Here is a 23,465-nt window from a genome sequence, read left to right on the forward strand (position 1 = left end):
TTTTCATTTTATGTTGGGGGGCTTGATTTTTGTCGCATTTTTGGGTGTGAGAGAGTTGTGTTTTTGGTATTGGGAAAAATTAATTTGGTCGGTTAATGATAATGCTGTAGTTAAGTTTCATTTTAATTTTATATTTATTATGTACTAAGTTTGATTGTATACTTTCTAAGATGTATGTATGTGTGTTTGTCATTCTTAAATGGGAAAGCTACAAAAAAGCGTGGTATCTTTAATATAAAAATCAATTGCTGTTCGTTACTCTCGCTAAAACTTGAGAACAGCTGGACCGATTTGGCAGATTTGGATCTTGAATTATTTACTCAACGGCAATACGAAGTTTGCCGAGCCAGCTAGTAAATCAGAAAAAAATATTATCTCATGTCTAAATCCAACCTTGGTTATAACACTAAAGAGATTCAAAGTTCTGTATATCTATTTCACAGAAGAAATCAAACTACGTGAAATCTGCTTTCTGTCATACGAAATAAGACTGACATTTACCTAACAATTATAATTAAACAAAATGTACGTGTATGTAATATACGACCAACTTTAGAAGGCATATTATTACAAACTAAATTGTACTGAATAAATAACTTACTCTAAATGGTAGTGTAATATCTCCCATACATACGAAAGTAGGACTCAGTTGAAATATGCGAGAAGTTCATAATCTGCATATAATTTTAATGTGTCCAACTTTTGTTGGGTGTTACGTAATGTGAGATAAAATTATACCCTTTTTGCAAAGGGATTGCTATACATAGAGTTAGTTTTAGTGTATTTTTGGGTAATATAAGAAAAATAGGTATAGTATTAGGAGCAAATATGTTATGAAATTGGTCGTAATTCGTCATCTCGAACAAGATGTATAAAAAATGTGTGGGAGAGACATGCTTCGACACGAATAGGCCGGCTCGATTGGAGTGATACCACGGCCTCATAAAAAAAGTTTGTACATTTGTTTGTTGGTTTGAACGCGCTAATCTCCGGAACTAGGTACTGGTCTGATTTGAATTACCAAAACAGCATATATCACTCCAAATCTATACTTGAATAATTCTTTTTGTGTTGGATAGTGCATTAATCTAGGAAGGCTATAAGTTATAAACCATTACGCTATGTCTAATAAGAGCCGTGTAGGGGGTGAAAATTAGATATTACGAAGTGACTATCTCTGTCACTTCTATACGCCTAAACCTCTACCAATTTGAGTTATTATTCTTGTGTTAAATATCCCATGTATCGAACATGGCTATAAGCTATATACAACATCATGCTACAATCAATAGTAGGCCCGCAGAGCGGGTGAAACCGCGCAAAAGTAGCTAGTTCTAAGTGAAAAAGCAAACAAATCATACCCATTACCTCGTGTTAGAACAAACACACATTAATTTTCCCAAATAACTAAGCACATTCTAAGTTACCTCTACACGTGCAAAACTGAGTGACGTGTAACATAAAGTAGTAGAACACTATGTGTGAAATATTTACTAAGTTCTCTCTAAGTAATTAGTATAATGGATGCTTATTTTATGCTTAGAATAACTTAGTAGGATTACCCTTGTTGAAGTAGAAAGGGTGACAGCTTGGCGTATGTTATGTTGCTGGGCTTGGTGGATCAAAAAAGTTTTTTAATTTAATGTGATGTGTGTAAGACATCAACTTCTCCTTAATTTTAAGGAATCCTTAATCTAAGATATGTACCTGTCGTTGCAAATTCAAATTCATAATTTATTTGCCACAAAACATGGTATTCTAGGTTACAATGGAATGGGGTAGATGACTATTTTATATTTTAATGTCCGTCTAGTAGATTATTTTAAAATATTAGATACGTATTTTTTATTTTCTTACGAAAACAAATACTTTCCAAGATATATTGATTTAAAATATCGTGTGGCGTTACTTCTAGATGAATTATATACGTAGAAAGAACGTATTTGCTACCACTTCCGAACTTTATCTCGTTTTATTATTGACTAAGGAATCTAATCTTAAACCCCTGAATCAATAGTCGAACTTACAACTACTTTGATGAACAAACAAATCACTTCCTTTATTTTATTAGCATAATAATGTTGTAACCTATTCATCATATCACAAATTCCTATATACATATTTTTATCATAAAAAAATGATACATAATCCGCTCACAACAGTTCCGAACATAAGCTTTATATTTTATATATATATTCAAATTCATATATGCACATACATCAGGCAGATATGCTAAAGGAATTAGGCAAATGCAATCGGATTTGGCTGGCCAAATCTGTTCACTGCAGCACAGGTGTAGTGGCCAGATGTTGGTACATATATTTACATATATATGTGTTAGGTATGTATGTATATAGGCTATATAGCTTAAGTCTTAGCACTTTAACGTGATTTTCAGCACTTAGGCTTAGGATCGGTTTTGGTGGGTGGTGAATGGATGGGTAATGGACATCTTCTTCATTTATAAATTATGTGAGACGTATTAAATTTATTATTGTTTTTTTGGCATACTCACTTAACTGTTTGACGAGAATCTCAAATAGTTTCAAGCTATACAAGAGGCTCATATTCATCAGGCGCGGCGACTTTCAAACACTGTCTTATATGAGAAAGTCGAAAAACATTATAATTAATTTGCATATTAAATTAATTATAATGTTATCAGTTTACTCACGTAACTGTTTGACGAGGGACTCGGCTAGTTTTAAGACATGCTACAGCATGCGTCGTCAAACAGTTATGTGACAGATATAGATTTTCAATTTGGTAGCATTAAAAGATCATATATCGGAGCCTGTTGTTTTAATACTTGGTACAATTTTAAATTTCTCGTCTCTTTGTTTGAATTTGAAACTAATTTTCGCGACTATCAAGCTGCAGATAGTTTGACGAGGTCAATGAAAAACTAAATTAACAATACTTTGTCCACCGCTAATAAAAACCCAATTGAAGTTCAAGAGTAGCATAACAACAATAACAAATAAAAAAAAAATTATCACAAACAACAATTATATTTAATTAGAATACCCAGAAGAGCTAAATGAATCCTTATTTCCAGAATACAAAAGACTATTTTCCTAGAACTAAGAACAATAATGAATTATTATTGTAGCTAAATTTCACAGTAATCAACGATGTTTTTTTGTCTAGAAGACGTTTTATAAGTACTTGTTTACGATAGCGTTAGTTGGTAACATCGACATTATGTTTTTTTTACAACATCCCTAAGAAGTGTATGGATACGTTTTCCGCTCATCTATCAAGAAAAAAACGGTAGAAAACAAGTTTATGATGTCCATTTGTTGGGTCACGGACTTCCGTAGTCAATATTGAGTTGTGAACCACAGAAAGATAAGTCCGTACAAGTTCCGGAGCTGCGGACTACCTAGCAGGAACGGAGTGGTCTTCAGTAAGTATCTGATACTCCCTCTCGACTCGCCATTGTATGGACAAAAAAAGTCCGTACAAGTTGACAGTCGTGGGCCGAAGTTTTAAAACGCCCGCTTCTCATGCATGTCTCAGGGTTCGAAACCTACTAACGACATGTACAAATGTGACTTTCTCGGATCACCTGATGGTAATCAATCGCCGCCGCGTATACACCCGAAACAATAGAGACGTTACAAGTGACAAACCTTCGGGTCGGTTAAAGACTTTTCATCTATGAGGATTCAAAACATACCAACGAAAAGTACTAATGTAACTTGTCCCGATCACTTGATGGTAAGCAATCGCCGCCGCTCATGGACACCCGTAACGCCAGAGACGTTACAAGTGCGTGCGTTAAGGATTTTTAGGGAATCGGGGATTGGGAAGATTGGGAAGGGGGTAATTGAGCCACCGGTAACCTCACTCACACAACGCAAGCATCGTCGTCGATCAAACTGGCCCATTCGTGCCGAAGCATGGCTCTCCCACACGCACTTAGCGTAGCTTAAACTGGTTGAGTTATCTCGTCAAATATTTATGTGAACCAGTTGTATTGTATACATTATTCATTTAATTTGTCTCACGAGAATTGTGTTACAACTTATGAAATATGTCTTTCAATAATATTACTGCTACTCAGTATAAGATCATACAAAAAACCTTAGCATAAGCGAGTATACCATTATGACTTTTTGATGGTATAAGCCGGTAAATGAGCAGACGGATCACCTGATGGTAAACAATCGCCGTCGCCCATAGACACATGAAACACCAGAGGCGTTACAAGTACGTTGCCGGCAATCGGGGATTCAGAAGATTGCGAATGGTGGTAATTGAGCCGCCTGTAATCTCACTCACACAATGCATCCATTATTTCACGTCAGTTTTTTGTAAGGCCGTGGTGTCACTCCAGTCGTACCGGGCCGTTCGGACATAGCATAGCTCTCCCTTGTGCTCGTAGCGTAGTTTAAAACTAGTTGAGTTATCTCGTCAAATATTTACGTGAGTCAGCCGTAATACATTATTCAATTAATATGCCTCACGAGAATTGTGATACAAAAACAATTTCGACTTATGAAATATTATATCTTCCGATGATAATAAAGAGTATAAAATCATACAAAAAATCTAAACATAAGCGGCCATTCCATTATGACTAAACCTTTTATAAAATTTCTACACAATGGCGACCTCTCTAGGAATGTTCATTATCTTTATTTGTCCTCATAAAGTAATGAAACACAAAGCTTATTGTTATACTATATTCATTTAGCTTTTGTATATAAAAATGTTAAGAAAAATACTTGGATGTTAATTAATTTTTGCTTCAAGTATTGGTATTCATTATATTCTTATTTCTTTTCATTATAATGTAAATTCTTTGTCTCGTCCAATGGTGAGTTTCCTGTATTTTTTATGTTGTAAATAAATTAGGAGCAGTAATTAGTATAGTCATTACTAGCTTCGGTCAGCGGTTTTGCTCGTGGTTCCGTGAGATAAAAATTGTCCTATGTGTAATTCTACCCCTGTTTCAAATTCCGTTCCTATCCCTTCAGCCGTTTTGATGTAATTGAGTAACAAAAAAACACAAGCTCACAAACAATAACATTTATAATATTAGTAAGAGTAAATATTTTGTATATTAATAATAATTTGCAATCCCAATGCCCGATTTCCCATCAACCCTTAAATTCCTAACCCCAAAAACCAAGCAACGTCTTCGTAACGCTTTTGATGTTTCAGTTATCCTTAGGCGGCGGCGATTACTTACCATCAGTTGTCCCGTCTGCACGTTTACCGGCTTATAAAAAGGAGATGTCTTTTTAGTTTCTTATTTTTCAGCAACAGCACGACTGGAGACGAAAATTTCAAGATTAAACTTAATGGAAAATCCTATGTTCAAAATCAAACGAAAACGACAGTTCATATTAATGTTAATTTAACAATACAAAACCGTATTTTTTCATATCACCTCAACTTGGAAGTCAATTTAAACTTTCGTTTGACCAGGTAACCAAGCCCAAATCATCATCTACAGCGTTAAAAATCACAAGTACTGCATTATAGCACCGAGCACAGCACCATTGGAACACATGGAGAATGGAGCAAGGATTTGCGTCGGCAGCTCCACTACGCGATAAATTCAAAGCTTAGTGCCCTGATAGTAGGATTTAGAATAATCCCACAGTTCTACCTAATGGCTGCACATTCTACAAATGTCATGCTAACTGCACAGTTCTTTTAATGCAGTTTTATATTTCTGGAATTTTTCAGTCAGGATAATTTGTGTAGGTAAGTTTATGGGTGACATATATATTTTAAGTGTGGGAAAGGCATGCTTCGCTACTAAAGGGTGGGTTCGATCGTAGTGATAAAACGGCCTCACAGAATGCCGGTGTGAAACAATGGTAGCCTTCTGTTTTGCTCTGTAAATGAGTTCCTAATGCTCAGCTCTCTATAACTGCCTAGCGGGTTACCGGGGCTCCGGCACGAAAAGCAGGAGTAGGAACAGAATTGTATTTAGTCAGTAAGAGTCTGACACTGCCGCTTTCGTCGCCCAAGACGGGAAAAGTAAGTGGATGATTTTCCACCTCCAAAAAAAATGCCCAGATCTCCCCATCTTCAATCCTCAAATCCTCAACTGGCCGGCAACTTACTAGTAACTTTTCTAGTACAACTCATCATGTGATCGGTCTGTTCGTTTGCCGCTTATATTAGAGAAAATCATAACCAAACAACCAATTTTAAAGTCAGGATTTGGCAATATGTGTACGGTATTAAATGATAATTTCAAAATATTATTATCTGTGAACAAGCTGTCAGTTGTGCAGCTCAAAGTGTCAATATTGAATTGACGAGCTTTAATATATTCACATTCACTATGTAGTTACTGTTAGCTGTGTACAACCCCACCCTATTCTCCTGGTGGGTGTCAAACAAACCGATTAAAGGACTGTTACATTAGACCAGGAGGCTTACTTTTGAATCCAATTCCGATCGATCGATATTAACATTGTGAAATTTCTTATTCTTGAGTTGCAATACCAACGCCGATTTCACTATCACGTTGTGCTGTAGGAGGTTTTTTTTTTTTTTTTTTTTTTGAGGGTGGAAAATCATCCAATGACTTCTCCCGCCTTGCTTAGGCGGGTTACCGTGTCAGACTCTTACTCTAAAAACCACCCCGTTCCTAATGCCCGTCGAGCCGGAGCCCCGGTAAACCCGCTTTTAGTCAGTCCGGATTAAAATCAGCCCTACTGGGCCCCATCTGTGGTGTCATGGCTCTTTGAGGCGCGCGCAGTAACGCGACGCGATGCACGGGTCTGGTTCTGGTCGGGCGGCAGCTACCCTTGCTCAGTCCGCAGACCCGCACTTACGGTGGCCGGAATCGCGCGATCCCCGACGCCCGGAGTGTCTCTGGCTGCGTAAGGTTCGTTCTCTACGCGTAACTCCTCTAGTAGCAACTGCTTCGCAGAAGGTGAGACGGTATCCCAGTCCCCCTCGCTTTACCGCTTATATCAGTGCCGGACGCATAGGGCGCCGTCGCCGACCACATCCCTGAGGAACGGCGGTGTCAGGAGGGCAGACCGCAAGCGTATGTTCCACGTGTCCTCCGGGCGGTCTTCAAAGTGATGACACCCGGGCGTTTCCTGTCAGAAACAGGAACCTACCGAAGCTTCCATGTCCGGTAAGCACCTGCGTCAGGCGGTAGGTGAGGACGCCGTGGCGCCTCTTAGCCACTCCTCAAAGATGGGACTTACCGCTGCAATGACATTCGAGCCCAGCCCTTGGTTGCGACAGTCACTGCTGCCATTCCGCCATGAGATCGCGCCGGAGCTCATCCCGCCACGCATTAATCTGGCGCGGCAGTGGAGTTTCGCCCCGGCGACGCGCGTCGGCGCGCAAACTAAAGACGCGCGCGAGCACCTTCGCCTCCAAATCCCACGGCGGGAGTCCGGCAAGGAGGTTGGCCGCCTCTCCGGAGATCGTGCGATATCCGCGGATCACTCGAATGGCCATGACCCTCTGGGACGTGAGCAGCGCCCGAGCTGGCCGCCGCATCAGGTTCGGCGCCCACACAGGGGCTCCGTAGAGGGCCATGGATCGCACGATCCCCGCGTACAACCTCCGGCAGTAATTTGGCCCCCGAGGTTAGGCAGGAGCCGCTAGCTACGTCATTTCTACGTATAAAACGTAGGTACCTAGAAGTAATGTCACGCGATATTTCAAATCAATATCTCTACGAAAGTGTATATTTCTTTAAGAAAATAAAATAAAAAATACATGTCTAATGTTTTAAAATAATCTACAAGACGGATATCACTACATAGTATAAAACAAAGTCGCTTTTTCTGTCTCTATGTCCCTTTGTATGCTTAAATCTTTAAAACTACGCAACGGATTTTGATGCGGTTTTTTTATTAGATAGAGTGATTCAAGAGGAAGGTTTTTATGTACAATATATGCATAATATATCACCATTGCACCTATGCGAAGCTGGGGCGGGTCGCTAGTTAAAAATAAAAAATAGTCATTTATCCTATTACAGTAGGTATAGTACACAATTACAATGAATCAGTCGAGACCCATTCCAAATTATGAAGACTTAATGAGCATGGCATACGGCTATTTTTTAGAATGGTTCACGACTGCTTCAATTTAACGATGTCTTTCTTGTTTTAAAAATAAAAAATAGTAATCTACCCTATTACAGTAGGTACAGGACACAATTACAATCTCAATACCAATCCCACACAACTCGAGAACGAACCATCGAAATATCTTTACAGAACATAGCGTCATCGCAACATCAATCTGATGATAAGTGAGGCGGAAATCGACACGGTAGCTGACGTGGCATGTGAACCGTTTCATATTGTATATTGTATTGATGACATCTGTGTATAGTTGGAGGCGGGAGTTTTTATGTGTTGAAGTGATGTTTATTATGGTTATTTGATTGGTAAATTTACTTATTACATACAACATACATACAACAGTTATGTTAAATCGATCTTATATTGTTAAGTAAAATTTTGGCTTGTTTGTTGTGGTTTGATGTGAATAGGATAGGAGAGCCATGCTTCGGCAAGAATGAGCCGGATCGGCCGAAGTGATACCACGGCCTCACAGAAAACTGATGTGAAACAACGCTTGCGTTGTATTTCGTTGTGTGAGGTAGGTTACGGAAGGCCCAATTATCTCACTTCCCTATCTTCCCGATCCCCATTCCCCAACAACACTTAAATTTCTAATCTTCAAAAGGCCGGCAACGCATTTGTAACGCCTCTGGTGTTTCAACTGTCCATAAGGGGTGACGCTTGCTTACCATCAGGTGATACGTAGGCTCGTTTACCGGTTCATACCATAAAAAATACCAAAATACATTTCCGATCTACGAGATTCTTGATTGGCAGTTTTACCCTTCTGGTGAATAAATGGTATAGTTGAATTATTGGCGTACCATTTCGTAGTCCCAGAGAACACACACATATCTACATACATGTAGTAGGTCCATACAATGAGTTAGTTCCAGCCATTTTCTCCCAGCGCCAATGGTGCTGACGACCGTTACACCAAAAATTTATGACACTCCATGAGTCCGCTGTGCATTCGTTGATACTAACTTGTGATGCGACTGCTGCATAACAGAGATATCGGCTCGAAATGCATTCTATGTAAAATGTGGCGTAAAACTTCATCTTTTTGGCTTTGGGCCGAAATTACAATATGCAGTTTGACTTTGAGTCGAAAAAACTAAATGCAGTTACTATTCTAGATTTTTTAATGGTATAAGCCGGTAATCGAGTAGATGAATCACTAGATGGTAAGCAATCACCGCCGTTTATGGACACCCGAAACACCAGAAGCGGTTTAAGTACGTTGTCAGCCTTTCGGGGGCTAGGAATTTATGGGTTGTTAAGGAATCGAGCATTGGGAAGAATTATGAATGGGAATAATCTGACGATCCCTCTGCCCGTTTACCGGCTTATACCATAAAAAATCTGCCTAATTAAAGGGATAACAAAGGCCATAATTATAACTAAATAACTAAAAGTATATAAAAAAATATACGCGAGCCTCCCATTTCTCATACTTTCCAGGAATAAAACAAAATAATGTTGTTTACGTACTCCGAGAAACGTAGTAACTTATTAAGCAACAGCACTAGGCACTAACAAGCTCTAGACAAAAGCGAGCCAACACTAATAAATTAAAGTAATCATAATTTATTTCATGTGCCACCGTCACTCTAGTTAGCACAATACGCAGCTCTCACAATACGCCACTCTAACAATACGCCACTACGAGTACGCTGTCTAATTTCGTTTGCGTAGTAATTGTGTCCACGCATAAATTTAGAACGGTGACGTTTACCGAACAAATTGTTGGTACTTATTTATAGGAGATGTGCTAGGTTACGCCGGTTCGTGAATGATGGGTTTAGCGGTTTTCGGTTGTATTGCTTTGACTTTTTACTGCCTTGTTTTAGACTCAAAATCCGGCTCAATAATGTACCTATATAAAATTGTTCATCTTTATGTCGATTTTTAAATTCCAGTTTAGAATAAGAGTACTTTTCCACCAGAGATGTGCTGTGCTATGTTGCTGTTGATACGTTCCAATTCTCCCACACAGCACCGGCAGAAACTTACTAAGCTTGGTTGTGAAAGATGCGTGCTATGGAATTGCGTTATGGATGCCTTCTTTCCTTTCTTTTCCTTCTATCGATACATTGTATACTCGAACTGTGCATCTTCTTCGCAGTGGAAACGGTCACACAGTTTCACAGCTTAACTATTACATCTTCGGAGCATATTTGAATTTCCAAAAAAAATCTGACTTCTAGATTGAAGCTATAAAAGACAACATTAATCATTGTAGCAATTACCACAAATCATATTCCCTATTTTTAAACAGATCTTATAACCCATTATAAGAACAAAAAAACATAAAACCTCAATGTTCCAAGATTAATTAATAAAAAAAAAAACAATAAAAAGTTTTTTACGAACATTCGGTTGCTTTAATTCTTTACTTTGTACTGAAAACGGGCAAAAGGAAAATAAGCGATTCCGCTTTTAAAGTGTAATAAAATAATTAATTATTTATTTAATTGCTCTTAAGCTAGGAAATTATATTTTTCAACCATTTCGAGTGCGATTATGCTGTTAAAGGATTAGTGACCTAAAGTTATATAATATTACAGTAGGTTTTTGCCTGCGGCGTCGCCCACGTACTTATTTAGAAGATTCCTTTAGAGCTTTGAAAACCAATGGCATTTGGGTAAATGCTATCTGAATGAGTAAACAGAAATGGCAATGTTAAGGGCTTGCTCTAGTAGTGGGTGTTACTTTGTAAATATTCACCTCTGTTTGCTCTCTCATACCTTTTTGGAAGTACATTTCTCATACGTACAGCTAAGGAATGAAATTCCCTGCCGGAGTCTGTGTTTCCCGAAAACTATAACCCTGGAATCTTTAAATCAAGAGGGAATAGGTTACTTCTAGGTAAGCGCGCTCCATCGTCGACCGCATCGTCGCTTCCCATAAGGTGAGATAGTGGTCAAGCATGAACCTATAGTTAATAATAAAAAAAGGCGTCATACGTCACATCTACAGCCTATAAGTGGCCACTGCTGACTAGCGTGGTGGTTACATCACACTTGCACAATGCGTGTGGGCGAATTTAAACTTGTGATTAGAAATAATACTAGCCCAGGTTTCCTCAGGATGTTTTCCTTCACTGTTTGTCAGTGGTGTCTAAATAATCTAAAAAGTTCTCATCTATAACTCGGAAAATGTCACACGTGGTAATTGCCGTTGTTCCGCACATTTCTATTGTTTTTGCCTATTTCTTCAGAGCTTAGGTTTTATTATAATGCGTATGTTATTTGTCCATCCATGATGTGTGTAATTTAGTCGTTTATACTTATATATAACTAACATTAATTATGAGTAAAATATAAAACTATAGTCAGCACTATCTAAGAGGTCGATTCGGACGTCTGTCAGTCTATGGACTGCACGGTTAGTGCGGTGGCTGGGCAACTGGCTGCCGCGCAACGGGTAGCGGGTTCGATTCCCGCACGGAGTAACTCTTTGTGTGAACCACAAATTGTTGTTTCGGGTCTGGGTGTCATGTGTATGTGAACTTGTATGTTTGTAATCGCACCTACGACACAGGAGAAAATCCTAGTGTGGGGCACGTTTTTATTGAAAAAAAAGAATACGGTAACTTGTTACGATCGTCCTGGAATATCAACGTAAGAAATTAAAGAAAATCTAAATCATAATATCAATTAATTACTTCGTTACTCATTAATTTACATAAAGAATACCATTTATAAGCATCAAATTTATCTTTATATTATAGAATTTTATTTAATGGACTAAGGGGGAGGCGTTTTGTAAGGAACTGCTGAAGACGTTGACATCTCTCGGCTGATGATGATGATGATGACATGGTAACTGTCAGTTAATTATGCCAAATAACGTTTTAAAAGCTTACTATACAAAAGATTCATATTATTAAGTGAACTCCAATAACATAACAAAAATATTAAAACAAAACACAACAATAGAAACCAATTAATTCGCAAAATTACAAACACGGGCTAAGTCCAAAATTTATGTAGAACTGCATATATCCGGATTAAACAGCTTCGGTCCGGATTTCGGCGCTCGCTACCGGTAACTGGCCAATCAGAGAATGCTAATCTCAGTTAGTTGGGATAAGCCTTATGTTATTGTCGGTAGCACTTATCATTTGATCAAACAATGATAATTGGGTGATTGTAATTAATTCTGTAATGTATTCATTACTTATTGATTGGATGCTGGGTACAAGATGTCGTGTTACTTGGGAGAAATTCGAAATACATTATGTTGAGAAATACTATACATTCTAATATTAGAACTTGAGATGGGATATTTACCATGTTTATCTATTTTTATAAGTTTCCGATATACACAATTCCGATAAACATGGTAAATATCCCGTATCAAGTTCTAATATTAGTGTTAGTGACCATGTCAGTTTAAAAAGATATACTATAGATTCTGTTCAGTATGTTAGGTGTTTAGGATATCTCAAAGTAGTTTGAAATTGAATTCAAAACCTAAAATTCATAGAAATTTTCGCAGCGATTTCTGAGCCTATAAAACCTTGATGTATCTACAACCTGCCTGTCAAATGTAGAGATATAGGTTCACGATGACGGCTGCAGCGTTGCTTTAGCGTTACAGCAAAATAATTCATTTTACAATTTTTGTCTGTCTGTTCGGGTTGGCTAATCTCTGAAAAGTCTGCATCAATTTTGACAGGACTTTTATTAGCAGATAGCTGATGTACTAAGGAGTAACATAAGTCACAAAGTCCATTATATACGCGAGCGAAGCTGTGAGCATCAGTTAGTATTATCACATTTGCTTTAACGATATTTCATTTAGATCCTGTTTTATAAAATAAATATTGTGTTACCTACTTCATGTTATAAATTTCTACTACATAGTGGTTCGAGGAAATGATACTAAACTATTTGTATTTCCAGCTAGGAGTGTTCTAGGTACTACTTTTATATGAGCATCGTTATAACCGGCTTAAGTGTTATATCATCAAAATGGAATGTTTATTATTTTCTAAAATAAAAGACAATATGAAATGAACATTTTGAATTTGATATGGTTGTTACTTTTTTGGTTGCAATAATAAGAGATATGGAACCCAGAAATTACACATTACTCTTTTTTGAAGGAATAAAATCATCCAAAGTCTTCTCCCGCCTTGGGCGAGGCGAGAGGGAGTCTCAGACTCGTACTGACTAAAAACCACTTCGTTTCTACTCCTGCTTTTCGAGCTGGAGTCATATTAGTAATACACTATTTTATATTAGCAATAAGCAGTATGTATGTATATAAAAAATATGTCTCAACTGCTTCTTGTCAATTATTTATTTATTATTTTATTTCTTTATTCTGCTTCAATAAGATACTTACTCTGTCCTCAAAAGGCAATAAAAACCTCAAACAATTGAAAATCAACTGCCATTGTAAACTCCATAAAGTTTATCATTCCTTCGTTGATTCGGTAACGACCGGCGAAATCCGGGCTCTGGCTGGATCTAACCAGATTTATGCAGTTCAAACTGGCTTCAGACTTGAGACGAAGGAAATGCAAATGTGGATTTAAAGGTAGATCAACGGCGGCGACGGAGTCGTTCAAGTTTTATGTCAGCTGTTTTTATGTTCATCAGCTTTTTTGGTTATTTTTATGACAAGTATTTTTATGTAGTTTTGTTCTTGTGTTAAGGTCCATTTTTCTATAGCTAATGGGTGCACATTATACTCTATCACATTACAGTATCATCAGTCTAAAAGTGGCCACTACTGTTGTTACAGTTGCTCAAACCTTTTACCATAGAAGGTTTGAGCATTATTTACCACGCTTGTTCAATATGGGTTGGCGTTTTCAAACTTATATTTAGAAATTATTAAGCCTTAATTTTAAGGTTTAATATACGCAATAAACCTGGTATTTTTGCGTACACTGTATAGTGTCTAACGGTCCAAATATTGCTGTAGTTTCTATAGTCAATGCGTATATATTACCATTGCACGCAAAAATATTATATCTTTGATTGCATCAAAACCTAAAATTGTTAGTCAGATTGTCAAAAATATGATTGCATATGTGTTTCCAATACTTATAAAGGATATAAATGATTCCAACATCACACCAATTCACGTACAAATAAAGTTTTCTAGAACAAAAACTAGCACCATAAGTTGCTCTTGATAGTTCAATGTCTAGACCAAAAATAGTTCTTAGCTCCACCAATATTGGGTCGAACTTTGTTTGTGGGGAGAGCTTGTTTATATCTTTCCTAGATTGCGAAACTTTTGTAGTTCAAAAGAGAGAAAAGAATTTTTTGTTCACAGAATTCGGGCACGGTCACAATTGGTTTTCATTGTAGATAAAAAAAGATACCAAACGTGTTCATATTGCGTTCGCAAAATGGCGTCGATTTTCGCATGACGTTTTGCCGCGCAACGAAATATGTAATGAATTGTCCTTGCTTTGTTTTTTTTTGTAGGTTATGATGACATATTTAAGGCATAAAAAAATCAATCAACGTCACGCCTTTTATCACCATGAAGGGGTAGGCAGAGGTGCTCCTTACGGCACGTAATGCAGCTATACAATGTACACCCAATTTTCACCATTTGTGTATTTAAAAGTCCCGTGTAATAGGGGGTGAACCTATTGCCATACTGAGCAATACACTTATTATAGCACCTCTGCTTACCCCTTCGGGGATAGAAGGTGTGACGTTGCTACTGCTACTAATACTTAATTTAGTTATTCGTTATTATCATCACTAAAAACTGAAGATATGCAGATATTTAAAGAATTTTTGGCAGTTTTCGTATGACCAGAAAACAATGCCTATTATCTCAAAACTTATTCAAGGGTACTTTTTCAATATTACTTTTATATTTATGTATTATCACGCGAAAGGAGTTCCTACAAAGTTTTGACAAAGAGCTCTTTATGAATACTTGAAACTTTTTCTTTGGTTTGTGTTTGAAATTACTTGTAACTTAGCTTTATGTAGTGTGAAGTGTAATGCAGGCTACACAGCTTAAGATTTAACTGTGCAGTATTAACTGTACAGTCGGACTGTACAGATAGACTGTACAGTTGAATCACTGATGAACTATGCAGTTTTGACTGCACGGTTGATGTTCGATTCTCACACGGAGCAACTCTTTGTGTGATCCATAAATTGTTGTTTCGGGTCTGAGTGTCATGTATATGTTAACTTGTATGTTTGTAAACGCACTCACGACACTGGAGAAAATCCAAGTGTTCTTTTTTTAAAAAAAAACGATGGTTTATGTATATCCGATTTAACTGCGCAGTTTTAACTGTACTGACAGTTAAATTGTATGGTGTGTATCCAGCATAAGAGCTGTTTATTGAAATAAAAAAAACAGCGCTTTTTGTTAGTAACTAGAAAATATTATAATGGAGCTTCTTCCTATGGGCCAAAAAATTATATTAAACATAATTATAAGAACTTACCATTGTTATGTAGTCTTCTTTTTAACCTGAAAACAGAATAAAAATATTAATTACTATACATTTTCATTAGTACAGTTTTGTAGGAAAATCTATACGAGGTATAAACGGAACGCTCCCGAAAAACGTCACAATTGTTTTTATATTTTATGTGTCAAAATTTTATAATTTTAATCGTTTTGTTTTCGTGTTATTCATTTAACATCAGGCTTTAGTACTTGATTACAACTATTATTACATAAAAAAAATATTGAATTGAAAATAAAACTCGTTTTTTACCATCACCTGTTTGCGGCGTTTGAGAGCGTTCCGTTTATACCCTGTATAACTTTTTCAAAATTGCAGTTTGGTATTCACACATGCCATCACCATTCAGTTAAAGGTGCTATAATCAAAAATACAGTAGGTAATCCATTTGATGTAACAAAATAGGAACCACGTCTTTTAACATCCGAAACGATAGAGATATGCAAACACAATGCATCCCACATTTCAACAGTTATAGCCTAAACCTATAAACGTTTTTTTGCCAAACGCCAGACCCATTTTCAGGCCACTTGATTTGTTTTGTTCCATAGTAAAGTTATTAAAATTATTTCAAAATCTTCTATGTGTTATATCAAAGAGCGACGAGGTGCTTTAAAACCCTCATCATTCCCATTTTCAACTATCCCACTAAAAGTCAAAAAGTAAAAGCATTTATTTCAATTAATCCTTAATTAGCCACTATTGAAACATCAAATTGAATTGCCTGTCAGTCTGTCCGGCAGTGAAGGTGCTCATTCTAAAGAGTAGCTTCGGATGGAGAAGACTGTGAAGCTAGGTGCTCGTTCCTAAGTGTAGCTTCAAATGAAGAAAAACGAGCAAGAAAATCCATCGTTACTTATATTTTTATAATTACCATCTTGAGACATATTAGGTATTATAAGAGCAAAACGTTCCATCGTTGTTCATAAAAAAAATATAGAAACTAAAAAACCAAATCATCCAATAAGTAAAACTATAAAGCACTACCTATATATACGTACCTATATAGGTATCTACCACCAATAAGTCCACTAGGAACAAACAGCAAGGAATCACAATATTTGAACTAGACGCTAGGTAAATCCTATTACCAAGCAAAGTCGAGTTTGCAACTTTTTCCAATCGGCTTACAGTACTGTTGTGCAGAAAAGCGTTACTGTTCAAGCGGAATGAATCTCTGCCATTCCATTTTATAGCCCATTGCACGCTTTTAAAGTGTATTTTGGATAGTTTTAAGGATATTAGTTGGTTTAGAGGGGTATTCTGTTGCTAGTGGAATTTTTGGATTTAGTTTTGTAATGGTACTTAATTATTTACGGACATTACAGACTGATAATGGCCGGATTCTTAAGGATTGAAAATTAACTCCTAATGATATCTATAGTTGTTTCTGTGTGGGAGAGCCATACATCGGCACGAATGGGCCGGCTCGACCGGAGTGATACCACGGCCTCACAGAAAACCTACGTGAAACAACGCTTGCGTTGTGTTTCGTTTTGTTAGTGAGGTTACCGTTAATACCCCCTTCCTAATGTTCCCAACAATCCCCAATTCCCCAACAACTTTTTAATTACTAACCCCCATGTCCATGAGTGGCGGCGGTTGCTTATTATCAGGTGATCCGTTTGCTCGTAAAGTAAGACAAACGGTCGAATGCCATTTACTTTTGATCTCGGTAAACGTAGAAGAAACTCATACTTAGCCCCCTGTATAATAATAATAGCCTTAATTCAGACAATATTTACAATACATTAAACAAATATAAAGATAAATTTTGCATCGATCCTGTCTGTATGTCACTTGCCCCCTGTATAGTATTCAATAAATATAATTATAAAAGTTTATAACAAAAATAAACCTTAAATACCGTAGAACAAGATTGAATTTTGTCTATAACTGTACTTTTACAAACAAAGTTTCCTTCTTGCTAGCTAGACGTCCGGCTTAAATCTTTACATAGACGAGTGTCAAATTACCCACTATTACTTCTTACTTATAACAACTTTGTTTTTCAATACATTCATTCATAGTATTTGATTTTATAATACTGGAGTGTATGTAATATTTAAACGTGGGAGAGCCATGCTTCGGCACGAATGGGCCGGCTCGACTGAAATGATACCACGGCCTCACAGAAAACCGACGTGAAACAACGCTTGTGTTATGTTTCATTGTGTGAATGATTCCACAACCCTTTTTTTTTTTTTTTTTTTTTTGAGGGGGAATATCATCCAATGACTTCTCCCGCCCTGGGCGAGGCGAGAGGGAGTGTCAGACTCTTACTGACTAAAAACCACCCCGTTCCTTCTCCTGCTTTTCGAGCCGGAGCCCCGGTAAACCCGCTAGGTAGTCCGCAGCTCCGGATCAGGCATCAGCCCTACTGGGCCCCATCTGTGGTGGTCTGATGGCTCTTTGAGGCGCGCGCGGAACGCGACGCGCCGCACGCACGGGTCTGGTTCTGTTCGGGCGATGAGCTACCCTTGCTCGCCGACCGCAGGCCCGCACTTACGGTGGCCGGAGATCGTCCCGCGATCCCCGACGCCCAGAGTGTCTCTCGCGAATCCACAACCCTTGAATTCCTAACTCCCCAAAGGCCCGCAACGCACTCGTAACGCCTCTGATATTTCGGGTGTACATGGGCATTATCGATTGCTTACCATCAGGTGATACGCCTGCCCATTTACTGGCTTATACTATAGAAAAATCTAGTTGATCGACTGGTCGCAAGTGTGACTGTCAAACAAAAGGTCCCAGTTTGGAGCTCCGAAATAGTGTTACAATAAATACCAGGAGTTTCTATAAAAGCCTCAATGATAGCATAGAGATTTTAAATATCTCCGTTTACCATCAAAAGGTTTATTTATTTTATTTTTAAAGTGAGGCCTATAATTCCATGGATCTCCAAACGTAACCAGTGTAAAGTGAGTTTTATATTATGTGCACAAAGCACATAATTGTATTCATAGTAATTTCATTATGAGATTCTCAATTCTTCGATTGTATGGTTAGTGCGGTGCCTGGGCAAATGACTGCCGTGAAACGAGTACCGGATTCGATTTCCGCACGGAGTCCACTAAATTTAGGTCCACTAAATTTTGTTTAGGGTCTGGGTGTCATGTGAACTTGTATATTTATAAACGCACCCACGACACATAAATATCCTAGTGTGGGGCAACATTTAAAAAAACATCTATCTACCCTTTCAAGTTAACCACTTTATCTGATTATTCAATATACAAAATGAGCATAATAATTATTATAACGTTCACAAGTAAAAATCTATTAACTCAACCGAATTAATTCAACCGATAATTGAATTTAATCAGAGCAGTGTTCGAATAATTCACTGCCTGTCCTGTCCGGAAAAATAACGGATGCATTTTAAAATTCATACAAAACCGTTCATATGAAACACTATTACTTTTTATTTCACTTCACATTCTCATTATAATATTAAAACTACCATCCCATGCCACGCAAAAACAAACCTTAAAATAACTTCACAAACTTCCAATTTTCCTTCCCTGCAAAACAGAAGCCAACAGCTTCATAACCGTACAAGCAAAATTCCGCCTTCAACTTTCAGAGACAGAGTTGAAAATCCACTGCAAGTTTGCAGCAAAGACAACGAGTAACCAAAGCTGACTCTTGTAGTTTGCTATTCTGAAATATGTCGTTTGTTCTTTAGAATAAAGTTCAAAGTAAAACTTACGTGTGGAGATGATATTTTGTGCTCGTTGCGTCAACATCGGGCAAGTCATGTGTGTTGGAGACAAGCAAGGCATCTGCAAACAAACAAAATACTATTATATATAGATACTGGGATTTACGTAAGACCTGTAGTGAGCTAGGAAAAAATCTAGACTGTGCTCAGGTATTATCTTTCGCTTGTTATACTGGGTGACTTGAGAATTTATGATGAGACAGTTTTTTATGCTGTGTCTTTTATGTAGACTAGATTGTTTTGTTGGATGAAAAGTGATTAGTATGTTTGCGAAGCTAAGTTTTGGGAGTTTCTGGGGCAAGACTTCGTTAAGTTTTTAGATTTTTGAGACTATCTGTCTCAGTATATACATCAACAGATTATAAATGGCCACTACTGACCAAAGACTTCTTTTCACATGGAGAAGGTTTCAGCATTAACAACCACGCTTGCTCAATGCGGGTTGGCGATTTCAAACTTATAATTAGTAACCGTTATCTTATATGACAAAATAAAAAATATGTGTCTAATATTTTTTTAATTTTCTAACGGATGGACTAAATAGATTTTTAATATTCATATTTCCTCATCATCCCTATTGGCGGGTATTACAGAATTTACCCTTAACAATCTTCATTTGCCAAGCAAAAATAGACCTTAAGAGTTTTGCTGAAAAACAACGACTTACTTAAGTTATCGAACACCTTAAATAAGGTTTAAAATGAACTCGTCACTTGTCGGTTTTGATGTAATGAAATACTCAACTCGGGAATAAGATTTAGAAAATTCGTTTTTGGCTGTCAACGTAAAAGGAAAAGTTAGAAGCAAAGTTACTCGACTTTTGGGGAACAAGAAAAACATGAGTTTTAATGGTATAAGCCGATAAACGAGCAGACGGATAAATTACCTGATGGTAAGCATTTGGCGCTGCCCATGCACACTCGTAACATTACAATTACAAGTGCGTTGCCGGCCTTTTGGGTGTTAGGAAATTTAAGAGTTCTTCGTGAATTTGGGAAGGTAGGTAATCGGGCCTCCGGTAACCTCTCTCACATATCGACAAAGCGCAAGCGTTGTTTCACGTCGGTTTTCTGTGAGGCCGTGGTATCACTCCAGTCGTGCCAGCCCATTCGTGCCGAAGCATGGCTTTCCCACCCTTTCTTATAAAACTGTAATTCAGGGTTTGGTTTTTATGGTAAACTCTGGCGGTATATATAAAATTTCTCATAAAAAAAAACTAGCTGATGCCCACGGTTTCACTTTATCTATTCACTAACCACTCTGACAAGAAACCAAACGATCAAACATATTCCTTTTATAAGTCTCAAAACGTAACAAAAAAAACCCACATTTACTCCACAATAAACACCTCATTACCGAACTAAAGTATAACAAGAAAGTGCATCCTACAAAACACCCAGATAGTACTAGTTCACCAAAAAACACACAGAGTAAAAAACTTCCCTCACTACACATCTGCACAAAACAGTAGGGCAACGTATTCAGGCTGTTTGCATACGGACTATGCTCTGTGTTCATTAAAATGCATGAAGTGACGTCATTCGGGAACATAGAGTATTTTGTGGGAGTATTTGTGCCTACTCGGGCGAGACTCTGTGAGGCTTTTGGTTTTAAGTGAGGGAGAACTGTTATGTGGATGCGAAAGGCTGAAGAAATAAATTGTTATGGTGTACAAGAGATTTTTGATACAGGAAATTGGTTGATAATGACGATGTTTTTTTTACGATCGGTAAATTTGCAGATGCATCACCTGATTGTAAGTAATCGCTACCGCACGCGAATCACCAGAGGCGTTACAAATGCGTTGCCGGCCTTTTGGGGGTTATGAATTTAAGGGTTGTTAGGGAATCGGGGATTAGGAAGATTGGAAAGGAGGGTAATTGGGCCTCCGGTAACCTCACTCACACAACGTAAGCGTAGTTTCACGTCGGCCATGAAACAAAGCATGGTGAGGCCATGAACGCCAGTCAAGCCGGCCCATTAATACCGAAGCATGGCTCTCCTACACTTTTTATTATGATGAAGAAAATTCGTATCATTGTGAGAAAGTCTGAATGTGATTAATTATGGATTTTGTATAAGTGGTTCAGATCAGTAAATGAAGTTAAAAAAGTAACAAAAATCAACTGCCTTTTAAATATTACTATACTCTAGCAACTAAAGTTACTTATCAGTTTACCTTTTCAAAGAAAAACAAACTTTATGTTATGACTTTTGAAGTTTCATTTTAACAATTCGTTGAAATGTTCCTTTTTCGTGGGAAACTTCCAGGTAAGTTTGTAACTAAGAACCCACTTTTAAGTTAAATGAAATTCAAAAATAAAAATTATTCACTTAAATGCTTGTACATATTTGAACCAAATATAAACAACGAAAAAAAAACAAAGTTGTGTTCATATAAAACTAGCTTCTGCTAGCAACTTTGTCCGCAGTCTCGTGAGATAAAAAAATGTTCTGTGTTATTCCAGACCATTGTCTACCTCTGTTCCAAATTTCATCCCGATCCCTTTAGCTATTTTGACGTGATTGAGTAACAAACACACAAACTCACAAACATTCGCATTTATAATATACCGGGACTCCGGCTCGAAAAACAGTAGTAGGAACGGGGTGGTTATTAGTCATTAAGAGTCTGATACTCCCTCTCCCCTCACCTAAGGCAGGAAAAGTCACTGGATGATTTTCCCCTCTCACAAAAAAAACCCATCAGATAACAGGTCTGCTCATTTGGCCCCTATTTCATAAAACTAGTGAATGACGCATCTACTCTACTCCATCTAATCTTTGCAAACTGCGCTTTTATCACTGGCTAAGAGAGATTCTTTTACGATGTGTAATAAAAACAAGTTTGCAATGTATAAAAAAACATCGGTTTTCAGTATTCAAATAGTTTCCGTACATAGGATGAGAGTATGTGAACGTTTATGTATTTCAAATGAGTGCATTTCCATCTGCGCTCTTTCTGCAACGAGCGTAGAGCGTGTTTCTTTTGTTCTTTGTTAGTCTAGACAGAGAGATTATAAAGATACCTTAGTATATTTAGGTGCTTTTGGCAAGTTTGCGAACTATTTTTCAGCCAGCTATCTTAAATTTTAAGGAATCCCAACGCTATGGACACTTAACAACATTTTGGTTTTCACCAATCACCCTTTCTGTAACGGCGCGTCGCGTTCTGCGCGCGCCTTGAAGTGCCATCAGACCACCACGGATGAGGCCCAGTAGAACTGATGCCTGATCCGGACCTGCGGACTACCTAGCGGGTTTACCGGGGATCCGGCTCGAAGGGCAGAAATGGGAACGGGGTGGTTTTTAGTCAGTAAGAGTCTGACACACCCTCCCACCTCGTCCAAGGCGGGAGAAGTCATTGGATGATTTTCCCCACTCAAAAAAAAAAAAAAACATTTCTGTAAAGCACCCCTAAGGTAGTTGGTGAAAATGGCCTTAGGAGTCTTTATATAGCCTATACGGTAAACGAGCAGACCTATCAGACCTTGATAGCAAGTAATCAGCTTCGCCAATGGACACATCAGAGGAATTCTATGTACGTTGATATTTTATACCTACTATTACCTCACTTACGTAATAGTAACCTTACTCACAGACGCTGTTTCACGCTAATTTTCTATTAAGTCGTGATACCGTGACTTAATAGAAAACTCCGTTTAAGCTAACTTAATTAGGAATCAATTTTTTTTTAATCTTTATTATATTTTTTTTGAGGGGTTTTTGTCCAACAAGGATATGTCAACCCCATCATACCTTATAACAACAATAAATTCATTTGTTATAAATAAAAAAAGAAAAACTAAACTGACTTATAAATAAAACTATAAATCTGCTCTTCACTGCTGAACAATTAACATTAACCTACACATTTTTTTTGCAGCAGGAATCATACTTGTAATCTCTTGTTTCATGCCGCTTAGGCAGCAGTCACCCCCGAGCTGCGGAAAACCTTACGGCTTACTGGTGCTCCTTTTCTAAACACATCCAGTTCTAAGCACAAGTAGGAATGGAGTGGTTTTAATCAGTAAGAGTCCGACATTCCCTCTCGCCTCACCCATGGGAGAAGTTATGCAGCAGGCATCCAACCAAATATTTTCATGTATACGGAACGTGCGTGTGGAAATGTATTTTTGCAAATATTTTTTTTTAGTCTTTGTAACAGTTTCAATATACATATTTCTCTCAGTTCAACATT

The 23,465-nt window shown here is 37.6% G+C and overlaps 1 protein-coding gene across 1 annotated transcript in view; it reads right to left on the reverse strand.

The window, feature by feature from the left end:
* Positions 1-23,465, reverse strand: part of LOC118279124 (cell adhesion molecule Dscam2) — a 185,249-nt gene that overhangs the window by 106,818 nt on the left and 54,966 nt on the right. Inside the window, exons 3-4 of the mRNA XM_050698496.1 lie at positions 19,253-19,325; positions 15,517-15,542 (exon numbers count right to left, since the gene is read on the reverse strand). Of these exons, the coding sequence (XP_050554453.1) occupies positions 15,517-15,542; positions 19,253-19,325 (99 nt within the window). The remainder of the gene's footprint in view (positions 1-15,516; positions 15,543-19,252; positions 19,326-23,465) is intronic.

Source organism: Spodoptera frugiperda, chromosome 14, assembly GCF_023101765.2.
Source record: "Spodoptera frugiperda isolate SF20-4 chromosome 14, AGI-APGP_CSIRO_Sfru_2.0, whole genome shotgun sequence".
Taxonomy (NCBI): domain Eukaryota; kingdom Metazoa; phylum Arthropoda; class Insecta; order Lepidoptera; family Noctuidae; genus Spodoptera; species Spodoptera frugiperda.